This window comes from Girardinichthys multiradiatus, chromosome 8 (genome assembly GCF_021462225.1).
Source record: "Girardinichthys multiradiatus isolate DD_20200921_A chromosome 8, DD_fGirMul_XY1, whole genome shotgun sequence".
Taxonomy (NCBI): Eukaryota; Metazoa; Chordata; class Actinopteri; order Cyprinodontiformes; family Goodeidae; genus Girardinichthys; species Girardinichthys multiradiatus.
In genome coordinates this window covers 12824306-12836754 of record NC_061801.1, presented here as the reverse complement: position 1 = coordinate 12836754, position 12449 = coordinate 12824306, and the positions used below count along the sequence as shown (strand labels likewise).

Below are 12449 nucleotides of genomic sequence, written 5' to 3'. Positions count from 1 at the left end.
TTGTATGTTCATTGTGTTCCAAATGGACCAGATGGGGACAGTGATGCAGTTTCCACTTTGTACGGCATTGTGCTTTAACGTCATTTGACTCAATGAGAAATAATGCACCTTTAACTGCATTACAGCCCGATGGATGCTAAATTACAAGGAATTTGTCGTGGAAACATCTCAAACGGTAAAGGTGCAGGGCAGCGTTATCTAACACTGTTCTGGACGTAAATATAAAAGATCTACAGGATTTGTGTTTGCCGAACATTTCAAAACTTTGTACGCCCCTTCAACTTCTCGACATTTTGTCAGGTTTTAATCAGTAATGTTTATGTTTTGGCATTCAAATAATTGACCTAGACACAGTTGTAGTAGTGAAGTGGAAGGCACAGTGATGCACATGGCTTTCTAATGTAGTTTTTTTTTACATATACAAATGTGAAAATTGGACATTTGTACCTAAATTCCACTCTCAGTACTTAAAACCAACTTTCAGCTGCTAATTTGTTGGTTTCTGAGCACCAGCTTTGCACATCTGTAATTTTGCCCATTCTTTGCAAATTGGTTCAAGTTCTATCCGATTGGATAGAGAGTGTTGGTAACCATACATTTTCAACTCCTGCCACAGATTAACTGGACTGAGGTCTTTTAACTGTTCAGTTCTGACACATGTATGTGCTTTGATCTAAACCATGCCATCATAGGTCCGGCTGTATGCTCTGTGGTCCTCCTGGAAGATAAACCTCCATCCCAGTCTCAAGTCTCTTAAGTTTACTGCTAGTTATTATTATGTGTTGACAAATCTATACTTAACTTAGCTGGTGATATGCATCCCTACAGCATGATGCTGCCATCACCATTTTTCGTTTTGAGGATGGTATTTACCACAGGTCTTCTCTGACCAGTCTGCTTAGGTAGATTCCCATGTCTTGGTAGGTTTGTAGTTGTGCCACACTCTTCCATTTCTGTTGATGAATTGAACAGTAGTCTGTGAGTTCTTAAAAGCTTAGGATAATTGTTCTAGAACCGCTGTAACCTGACCTATGAGGCCTTCACAGAACAGCTGGATTTATATTGCGATTAACTACATGGAGGGAGATTCTGTTTTCTAATTGGGTGACTTCTAAATGCAAGTTGGTTGCACAAGATTTTCTTTAGGGGTTAGGGTGGCTGAATATAAATGCCTCATTTCTCTAATTCATTTAATTTTTTGAAAGGTCCTTAAGATGCAACAATTAGTTCCACATAAGATTTTATTCTGAACTTCAGCATGGAAAATATAATAATGCATCAGTATCTACCTTTAGCCATGATTTTTCATTTGTATAAAACTTCTTATCAGTTTCCTCATTCAGTGAATACGTGAACAAATGCGGAAGTGGAGGGACGAGCTGTTTCCGGGGCGGAACACTCCCTGTTTCCGGACTTTCACCGCCAAACTTAAAAAACAAGGAGTTCTCACCAGCTGCAGCTGTGCACTCTGCTCTCTTTGATTAGTTAGCCTGTTTTTGGTGTAAATATCAAATCTCTGAAAATGCCTGCTATACCAAAGAGACCCTGCCCCGACCCAATGAATAACTCGATGGAGAAGACAATAAAGCGCATTTCAATCGAAGGAAACATTGGTGAGTTCAGCCTGTTGAAGATAAATATGATTTAATACAAGTGTTAAAGCATAGGGTTTAACATTTCTATTAGGTCACATTTCAACATGTGACCTGCTTCTAATTGTGCATATAGTTGCGTTTTTTCGCAACGTTATTTACTTTGTACCTAACGGCGTTTGCCGCCTATTTTAGTCATATGTCCGTCTTTTTCTCTTTAACCCTAAAACAAATGGAATTATCTTCACAATTTATAATATAGTTTATATTTATATTAAGCTTAATGGCTAAAGCTGAACTAACTCGTCTTTTGTGTGCAGCGTCGGGTAAGTCTACTTTTGTGCGCCTTTTGGAGCAGGAGAGCGCCGACTGGGAGGTAGTACCAGAACCGATCGCTAGATGGTGCAATGTCCAAACAACAAGCAGCGACTTTGAGGTATTTCCCGACAAGCACTGCTGTATAATAAGCGGAAAGGAGAACTCCAGCACAAAGAGAAAGTTTGTTTAGGCCGCACTGATGAGAATAACATCGAGCTTATTTTGTAATTCAGTAGTGAAGACTCTTTCAGAGGGCAGCAGGCAGCCATTCATAGATAACTGGGATAGTCTTCATCTGTATTTAGAGTGCAGCTGCCATCTGTCCACATATCTGCGCTGGTTACAGTTAGCGTAACACACCCAAGGGGAACAGGTGGCTTCACATCTGTTCCACAAGTCATCGGCACAGAAATGCACATCTGTAGCTTCAGCAAAGTATTTTTGCTTTAAACCTATTCGTATTAGAGAGGTTATATACCCACTGCAAGGGGTTGATTTCTGCCGAAGATAACTAAGGGTTACTTTTAGTCAGCTCAGCTTATTTTAAGTTGGTTTAAAAGTGCATTTTATTAATGGGACAGTTACAGATTCATTTACTAAAGCTGTGAACTGTGCCCCCTGACGTTGGTGGAGTATGTTTACGTCGGTGAGACCCCTGCAGGCGCTCCTGCTCCCACATCTACAGTTAACAGCTCCGTTTCCTATGGAAGCAAATCGTTACCATATTTCAAATGGAAAAAGCATTTCCAGAAATGCTTTTTCATTTTAATAATGTGGCTGCATTATTTGACCCATAAATAAAATTAGTAATCAATCATCCTATTTGCATTTTCTTCTTCATGACTGCACATTTTATGCCATAATCAAAAAGAAAACAAAGCAGACATTGCTTTGGTCTGCCCGCAAAGTACTGCCCAGAACTCGAAAACAAAAAAGCATTCCGAGCGGCGGGCGCAGCAGAGTGACGTCAGCAGCTGCTCTTCCTCAGCTCCCTGCTGACCGAGCTACCCATCTTGTTCGGTAGGGGGCGCTGTGCACGTCTGCATTGCATTACATTGCAAACGTGCCGAGAAATTGATTGAATTGCAGCAGGGCCGAGCTCAATTTGTGGCAGTGGCAGGAAGAACTGGTAGTTCCGCCACAGCCTGCCGCAGGGTGGCAGGGGATTCCGCAAGGGTGCCAGACCGGCCGTAAAAGTTTGCCAATGCGGTTGCCGCTGTTTTTGTGGAAGCTAATGCTGATTATCGGCAAATGGGTTGTCATTATTGTTATAGCCTGTTACCTTTACATATTGATTTCATTATTGATTATTATTTAATAAACAGCTTTAGACCCATAACATAAGGTGATTGTATTTACTTGACATGGAAAATAAATAGCACTATGTGTATGTGTACGTCACACATACACATAGTGCTATTTATTTTCCATGAAAGGATGACGAAGATTTATTGCACAAACAGCCGGTTTATTATAGACCACGAGCAGCTATTCTGATTTGTCACTCACAGAAAAATATAAATAAATGCTTAAAAACACGCTGGATGTCCCAGGCCATGAGGATGCCACCGGAACTACCAGTTCTTCCTGCCACTGCCACAAATTGAGCTCGGCCCTGCTGCAATTCAATCAATTTCTCAGCACGTTTGCAATGTAATGCAATGCAGACTTGCACAGCGCCCCCTACTGAACAAGATGGGTAGCTCGGTCAGCAGGGAGCTGAGGAAGAGCGGCTGCTGACGTCACTCTGCTGCGCCCGCCGCTCGGAATGCTTTTTTGTTTTCGAGTTCTGGGCAGTACTTTGCAGGCAGACCAAAGCAATGTCTGCTTTGTTTTCTTTTTGATTATGGCATAAAATGTGCAGTCGTGAAGAAGAAAATGCAAATTGGATGATTGATTACTAATTTTATATATGGGTCAAATAATGCAGCCACATTATTAAAATGAAAAAGCATTTCTGGAAATGATTTTTCATTTTCAAATTTTACATTTCAAATTGAATTTTGGTATATTTGCTGGGGTACATTTTGAAAAATAAATCTCAAATGTCTTTCTTTTTAATTAAGTGAAAGAATGAGCAGTCTTGAAGAAGAAAAATAAAATACAAATAGGATTATTGATAACTAATTTCATTTATGAGTCAAACAATGCAGCCACATTCTTAAAATGAAGCATTTCTGAAAATGCTTTTCATTTGAAATATGGTAACGATTTGCATCCATACTTTCCTAGTAAGGCGCCCTCTGCTGGCAAGTTGACAGAACTCTGTTTTCAAATCTGTCTGAAAATATTTCTTACAGAAAATTGTAAGAACTTCATGGAGGTGGACGTTCTACTGTCTAAAGAGAGAGAAAGTTTGTAGAGTATTTTGAATTTTAACCGGGATGTGATTTACACAAATGATATGCTGAGAGATGTTCTTTAATACAATTGTTGTTTTCTTCAACTACTAGAGTAAAAAACAATGGAGATGCCGTTATTCTGCAGGGTTTTGTGTTAAATTTAGTTTTTATGTAACACCTCAAAAAGTTTTGAATGTAGATTTTTCAACTGCGAGTTTTTAAACTTCATTTAGTAACATTTTAAATTTTGTATGTACCCGCTCCTTCATCACAAGTGTGTATGTTTAACAAATACTAAATCATTATCAGTAACCGTGATGAAGATCACTTTAAGCTGTGGGGACTGAGATAGAGGTTGGGTGACCCAAGTGTAGAGACATTAGGGTTGCATTGCAAGAGCCAAGAAACCCCAGTGTAAGCTGAATGTATATTTAACTTACTGATGTTATCAAGTAATTTAAGCTATCATGTAGCTGCTATGCATGACTATAAAATAGTTCTCTAAGAATTCAATATGTTGTCCTTTGCAGTCGGAAGACTCCAAAACTCTATTTCTTATTATATCTAAACACATTCCTTAACTTTTGTTTTTCCTGACTTGTTCCCTTCTTCTATTATTCATTACCCTAAGTTATTTCAGGGTACATTTAGTGTTTAACCAAGGAAAGTGGTCTTTAAGGTCAATATTTATTTTCTAAGTTTAAAATGGAGGTGATTCTTTGAGTTGAGTGGGGGAAAATCTTTCACAGTCTTGAACTCCTGCTTTAGGAGCTGACCACGTCTCAGAGGAGTGGCGGGAACGTGTTGAAAATGATGTATGAGAAGCCGGAGAGGTGGGCCTACACTTTCCAGAGCTACGCCTGCATCAGCCGGGTGCGTGCCCAGATCAGATCTACAAATGGAAAGCTCCAAGAGGCTGAGAATCCTGTGTTGTTCTTCGAGAGATCCATCTACAGTGACAGGTATCAGAGCGTACACATGAAATAAACCTTTATAGAACAGCGTTTTTCTTGTAATCCAGAAGATTAATGCTGAAACTGTAATGTTGATAATTTGTGACTACTCTGCCATCCAAGTTACAACGACAGGAGGCTGAATGGCTTCTGCTTTAGATCTTAAATGTTTGAGCTCATGCATGCATCACTCACTTTATTTTGTGGTTTGTTCTATATTAATTGAGAGGCATGTTTTGTGCACCCCAGGTACATCTTTGCAGGCAACCTATATGAAAGCGAATGCATGAACGAGACTGAATGGTCCATCTACCAGGATTTGCATGGCTGGCTTCACCACCAGTTTGGGAAACACATCGAGCTAGATGGTATCATTTACCTCAGGGCTTCACCAGAGGTACTATTCCACTCACTGATTACTCTTCTAAATAGAAAAAAATATTGTGGTTTTAACTTATTGAAATTTTATACTGGGGTACAGGAATAAGACAATTTTCCCCTGTTTGTGGCATGTGTTTAGAGATGCTTGGAGCGATTACACATGAGAGGTAGAGAGGAGGAACAGGAAATCCCCCTGGAATACCTCGAGAAGCTCCACGACAAACATGAGAGCTGGTTGCAGAATAAGACAATGAAGTGAGTGAACACAAGCATGCAGCAGAACTGGTTTGTTTCAGTTGTTTATGGGAAAACTGATGTATGTCTAGCATTCAAAGGTCCTGCAGAAACTATGAGTACTTCCTGGCTGTTATTACTTTTTAAGGGTTCAGATATTTTAGACTCAAATGTCCAAAATATTATCAAAATGTAATTTTTAATACAAATTTGAGCCTGGAAAGGCAGGGAAATCTGAAATTGAAAATGTGTCTGAGTCCAGGGATGTAGCTTGTTGAACATCACTCACTGCATGCACTAAATGTTCTGTGCCCACAGCATGGAGTTTGAGTATCTCAGTGGCATACCTGTACTGACCTTGGATGTGAACGAGGATTTTAAACTAAACAATTCCAAGAGTGCTGACATGATTGAGAAGGTGAGTAGTCCAGAAATATTACAGCCATAGTCTAACAATGGAACAATCACAAACCCATGTTAAGAATTTGTCAATCAGTGAAAATGGGAACTGGCAAGTTAAACCTCAAAGAAAACTGGAAGTCAGTTTGGGCCAGGAAACACCTGATTACCTCTACTTGCATTCTGGTGTTGTTTGTGCACTTTTGAAGCCATCAGAATGGTTACTATCTATTAGAAACATTTATTCCCTCTTATAGAATAAACTTTACACCAATCGCTCAAGGCAGAATGCCATCAGGCAATATGATCTGCAGAGGATGTGAGCTCTGATATTGGAAATGGAAACTCTAAACAGGGTTTGGCATAACTGAGAAGATGCTCACTAGGAAACATTGAGGTTTACCCTAAATTCAAAACAAAAGCTGCTTATTAAGCCAAAAGCAGGACTGCTGGGATTTTCATCAAGATCAGATGTGAATGTTGGTTCTGTATTTTCTGTTGATCCTTGTATTATCGTTTGTTGTTCATTTTTAGGTGAAGGAGTTCTTATGCACGTTGTGATGGAAAAATGGAACTGGTGCCGGAGGGAATACATTCCTGGAATATTAAGAACAATGATCACTCTTATAAATTTTTTTAATGACTGAAAAATTTGCACTGGTTTTCTTTTTGTGTTTTCTGTTTAACATTTTTTTTATGTATTTATAAAAGGAAATGATAGTAGAGGTTGTCCACCTTTTATTAAAGGCTATCAACTTGAAATATTAAATCTGTGTGTGTGTGTCTGTTTTTCTGCCCAGTTTGCTTTTTATGGCAACCTTAAGCTCATTTGCATTGTTGGTTCTGGTGTTGCTTTTCTTCCTCTTTATAATATCTCAGATCCTCTATGGGGTTTTGGGCAGGTGCGTTTGCTAGCCAATCAAGTACAGTGATATGGTAATTAAGCCAGGTATGAATACTTTTGACAGCAACACAAGGAATATTCTGGATATTTGAGTTATCAAAGAAGCACTGACTTCATCTGCAGTCGAATCTCACCCAAACTTGAATAGGCTTTTGCTTCACCGTTGAGGTATTCCCTGTATGTGTGTACCTTTTCAGGCAACACTTTTCCCTTCCACTTACAGGTCCTTCTCAAAAAATTAGCATATTGTGATAAAGTTCATTATTTTCCATAATGTCATGATGAAAATTTAACATTCATATATTTTAGATTCATTGCACACTAACTGAAATATTTCAGGTCTTTTATTGTCTTAATACGGATGATTTTGGCATACAGCTCATGAAAACCCAAAATTCCTATCTCACAAAATTAGCATATCATTAAAAGGGTCTCTAAACGAGCTATGAACCTAATCATCTGAATCAACGAGTTAACTCTAAACACCTGCAAAAGATTCCTGAGGCCTTTAAAACTCCCAGCCTGGTTCATCACTCAAAACCCCAATCATGGGTAAGACTGCCGACCTGACTGCTGTCCAGAAGGCCACTATTGACACCCTCAAGCAAGAGGGTAAGACACAGAAAGAAATTTCTGAACCAATGGGCTGTTCCCAGAGTGCTGTATCAAGGCACCTCAGTGGGAAGTCTGTGGGAAGGAAAAAGTGGCAGAAAACGCTGCACAACGAGAAGAGGTGACCGGACCCTGAGGAAGATTGTGGAGAAGGGCCGATTCCAGACCTTGGGGGACCTGTGGAAGCAGTGGACTGAGTCTGGAGTAGAAACATCCAGAGCCACCGTGCACAGGCGTGTGCAGGAAATGGGCTACAGGTGCCGCATTCCCCAGGTCAAGCCACTTTTGAACCAGAAACAGCGGCAGAAGCGCCTGACCTGGGCTACAGAGAAGCAGCACTGGACTGTTGCTCAGTGGTCCAAAGTACTTTTTTTGGATGAAAGCAAATTCTGCATGTCATTCGGAAATCAAGGTGCCAGAGTCTGGAGGAAGACTGGGGAGAAGGAAATGCCAAAATGCCAGAAGTCCAGTGTCAAGTACCCACAGTCAGTGATGGTCTGGGGTGCCGTGTCAGCTGCTGGTGTTGGTCCACTGTGTTTTATCAAGGGCAGGGTCAATGCAGCTAGCTATCAGGAGATTTTGGAGCACTTCATGCTTCCATCTGCTGAAAAGCTTTATGGAGATGAAGATTTCATTTTTCAGCATGACCTGGCACCTGCTCACAGTGCCAAAACCACTGGTAAATGGTTTACTGACCATGGTATCACTGTGCTCAAATGGCCTGCCAACTCTCCTGACCTGAACCCCATAGAGAATCTGTGGGATATTGTGAAGAGAACGTTGAGAGACTCAAGACCCAACACTCTGGATGAGCTAAAGGCCGCTATCGAAGCATCCTGGGCCTCCATAAGACCTCAGCAGTGCCACAGGCTGATTGCCTCCATGCCACGCCGCATTGAAGCAGTCATTTCTGCCAAAGGATTCCCGACCAAGTATTGAGTGCATAACTGTACATGATTATTTGAAGGTTGACGTTTTTTGTATTAAAAACACTTTTCTTTTATTGGTCGGATGAAATATGCTAATTTTGTGAGATAGGAATTTTGGGTTTTCATGAGCTGTATGCCAAAATCATCCGTATTAAGACAATAAAAGACCTGAAATATTTCAGTTAGTGTGCAATGAATCTAAAATATATGAATGTTAAATTTTCATCATGACATTATGGAAAATAATGAACTTTATCACAATATGCTAATTTTTTGAGAAGGACCTGTAATTGTCCATTCACACGCATTGATGCAGCCAGCTTAGTTAGCAATAACCTTTTGTCACACTCTCCTTGTGGAAGGTCTTGATGACTTCTGCTGGACAACTGTAAAGTCAGCAGTCTTCCTCATGATTATGTAGGCTATAACATTTCTGTTTGAAAAAATCGTTTTTGTTCCTCATTTGAATTTCTGATTAACTCAGGTTTGGGCTTTCTTTAGCTGCAAGCCATAGCCATCAAAGTTACCAGCGCTTTGTGTAAATTAAGTTTTTACTTTCTGACTTGATTATGGACAGTGGTGTTTCTTCCATGAGACCCTCCTTCTGCAACCCTACACACAACTAACGTTTTTGCTTTCTATGTGACCAGAAACTTGAAGGACCAAGATTATTATCTTAAATGTTTTTTAAATTCTTTGAAAAAACTAAGAACTCCACCCCTTATTTTCTCACCTCACAATTTACAAATACATTGCTTTTAAACATCACTTTAAAAAAAAATCACCCCAGGTGTGGCCTGATGAGACATTGTGCTTTTCATAATTGTCTTAAACTAAGGAAAAAAAAAAAAAAACTGCCAAAAACGCTGAGCAGTCTAAACAAAGGTATGATTTTGAACTAGATATGGTCATGCAGTCCAGATAACAATTGTGACCACAGGTTTTTGCATCCTGGTGTCCCCTCAGATCGTGCTGCCCTGGGCAGAAAGCCTTATTCAATTCAATTCAAAAATACTTTATTAATCCCAAAGGGAAATTAAATGTTGTTATAGCTCATATTATTCAGGTTTCTTCAAAGAGCCGTTGTAGATGCTGATGGCTGTGGACAGGAAGGATCTCCTGTAGCGCTCTATGTTACAGCAGATCTGAAGAAGCCTCTGACTGAAGACACTGTTGTTGTAGGACAGTCTCATGAAGAGGATGCTCAGGGTTCTCCATAATGTTCTTCATTTTATGAAGAATCTGTCTTTCCACAATGATCTCCAGAAGTTCCAGAGGAGTCCCCAGAACAGAACCAGCCTTTTTTATCAGCTTGTTGAGCTTTTTTAAGTGCCTGGCTCTGATGCTGCTTCCCCAGCAGATGATGGTAGAAGAGATCACACTTTCCACAACAGACTTATAGAAGATATGCAGCATCTTGCTTCAAACACCAAAGGACCTAAGCTTCCTCAAGAAGTACAGTCTGCTCTGTCCCTTCTTGTAGATGGCTTCACAGTTGCATCTCCACTCCAGTCTGTTGTCCAGGTGAACACCGAGGTATTTATACTCCTCCACCACCTCCACTTCTTCTCCCATGATGGAAATAGTTTGACTTATTCCTGTTTCCCTTAAAATCTACAATCATCTCCTTTTAGCCACGTTCAAGATGAGATGATTAATATAGATGATATTGCCTGTATCAAAAATTACAACTGATCACATAAATGTGATTATATTCTAATTTACTGAGGTGCACTTGCACTTCTTCCAGAAGGTGTCGCCAGTCTCCATTACAACCAATGGGCTATTTGGGATTTCTCAGTCTGCCTTTACTTGATAGAACCAACATGATTTAACTGAAGTTACCTGAATTAACAAATTTGGTTCTCTTTAATGATTGTATTTCATTACAACCATGGGAATACTTACCAAGGTCAAGTTTAGAGTTTTCCTTTTAATGATGACGTTAATATTGGATATAATTTGAAGTGATTTCCCATACCTTTATTTGTCAAGTGTAATTGTGCAAAGTATTTAAACAAAGTGCCCCTTTATAATAGGCTAAATTAATTTTGGTAAACATTAGAGAAGCCATTGGTCAAGTGGAGGCATCTGGAGCGCCACCCATGAGTAACTTCGTGACCTCCCGCCCCCTCCACTCTCCCATCGGTGGCGTCACGCAGGAGGAGGGATGGGACGTTAAATATGGAAAACAGACACGCAGCTCACAGAGACTGTCCACGCGCTTCAGGCTTTGCTTCAAGATGTTGGCCCGGCACGAGTCCAGCTAGATATGAAAATTGTGCGTCCTCTTGTGTTGAGTTTGGTTTGTCGAGTCAAACAGATCTTCCCCGCCAGATAGCCCGCAGCTCATCGCCTCTTTTGTTACTTCTTTAGAGAAGGTGAAGGTTTCCAAAAACCGCCACTGGAACTGAAAAGAGGACATCTGCCGAATACACAAGGCTTGATCATCTCTGAGGAAGAAAATTGTCGCCATGAGTTCCGATAAGACCAAGTAAGTTAACAATCGATTATTTTATGAGAAAGTAGAACTTCGAGTAGAAAGTTTAGTCTTCCTATTTAATTTGTACGCTCGTCACAGCCAGGGCAGTTGTGAATCTTATGTATTTTCTAGGATCTATAGTAAACGTGATGCGCTCCGAGTAATATGTTAGTGCTACTTCTGAGTTTGAAAAAAAAAAAAGCGTGATCGGAAAATACCATTCAGTGAAATGGCTTCCTTAGGCTATAGATAAACCACTGTTCCTGCACCGCTGTGCCTATGGGTAATCTATTTCCCAAGAACCTGTCACTATCAATTAGGAAGAGAAAGCAAGCGCATGCAGACCCAGCGGTGGATGGATCATCTACTGTACATCTTTATGAATCAAGCTGAATGTGCGCCTCACAGCGCAGGCGCGGCGATATGAGGTTTGAAAACCAACATATCTAGTGGGTATTTATTTTCATTCACTCATCTTCAATAGAGGTCTGTTTTGATCCAACATACAGGAGAACATTTGCAATTCAATGCATTAAAACGTAACCACCCGGCGCTTTGTCTGCATTCTTAAAATGTATTTTAAAGCCTTCAGGTGGATTAAACTGCACAGCTGGATGTCTTCTAGCTCGTTTCAAATTCATTTTCCCCGCATAAATGTATGCAGGAAGAATAAAGTGCAAAAGTGGGAGAAAGAGGTTTATGTTCTGTGATGAATCTCAGTGCTCTTTCATTGAAAATGGTCACTTTGATTAAAACCACTGTAAATAATGTGAGATAAGGCGAGATGAGTGGTAAGTAAGGGCCTATTATTATGTTAAATGAAACAAAAAGAATCCTATTCTGCATTTCAAATGACACAAGAAGGGTTGCTATCAATAAAAATTCACCTTCGATGGACAGAAAATCTGGACAGGATTTTCTTTTCATTAAAAAGTCCATATCCCTAATTTCTTAGCATTTAGTACCAGTTTCAGGTGGAACAAAATGTAACCTAATCTCTAGTGCAACCAGTTGGGCAACTATGTTTGCATGACTGTCATCAGCAACCCGATCCACACTCTTTTTATATGAATTATCAAAAACTGTTGGACTTAATTTTTGTGTCAGTTGAAAAAACTGCTAAAACCAAAAAGATAATTTAAAGACCAGATGAACACATGATCTGAAAGCTACTGGCATAAGGTTTCACAATCTGCATTGTGTTTGTCATGCTTTTTATTTTAAAAATCACTGTGCAATAATCTTTCGCATCCAAGGCTTCCATAGGTGGAAGCAGTCACAGTGGCATGTTTCCCAAAACCAG

The 12449-nt window shown here is 39.9% G+C and overlaps 2 protein-coding genes across 16 annotated transcripts in view; both read left to right on the top strand.

Annotated features, from left to right (window-relative positions):
* Positions 1-1376: 1376 nt before the first annotated feature.
* On the top strand, positions 1377-6988 carry dck (deoxycytidine kinase). Its single transcript, XM_047372751.1, has 7 exons — positions 1377-1613; positions 1913-2028; positions 5021-5214; positions 5455-5602; positions 5726-5841; positions 6139-6238; positions 6754-6988. The coding sequence occupies exons 1-7, from the start codon at positions 1523-1525 to the stop codon at positions 6778-6780; spliced, it is 792 nt and encodes a 263-aa protein (XP_047228707.1). The 5' UTR covers positions 1377-1522; the 3' UTR covers positions 6781-6988.
* A 3831-nt stretch (positions 6989-10819) lies between these two features.
* LOC124872474 (electrogenic sodium bicarbonate cotransporter 1-like) overlaps positions 10820-12449 on the top strand; it is a 48478-nt gene continuing 46848 nt past the window's right edge. For 6 of the 15 annotated variants that reach the window (XM_047372530.1, XM_047372534.1, XM_047372523.1 and 3 more), the window contains exon 1: positions 10861-11158. In XM_047372530.1, the coding sequence (XP_047228486.1) occupies positions 11139-11158 (20 nt within the window). In that variant the 5' untranslated portion in view covers positions 10861-11138. Of the gene's footprint in view, positions 11159-12449 lie in introns of all 15 variants that reach the window. The other 9 variants (XM_047372528.1, XM_047372529.1, XM_047372527.1 and 6 more) reach the window with 4 other exon arrangements.

Coding starts and splice junctions, on each gene's coding strand:
- dck (XM_047372751.1), top strand. CDS start 1,523: ATGCCTGCTATACCAAAGAGACCCTGCCCCGACCCAATGAATAACTCG. Junction 2,029..5,020: donor CAACAAGCAGCGACTTTGAG/GTATTTCCCGAC, acceptor CTCCTGCTTTAG/GAGCTGACCACGTCTCAGAG. Junction 5,215..5,454: donor AGATCCATCTACAGTGACAG/GTATCAGAGCGT, acceptor TGTGCACCCCAG/GTACATCTTTGCAGGCAACC.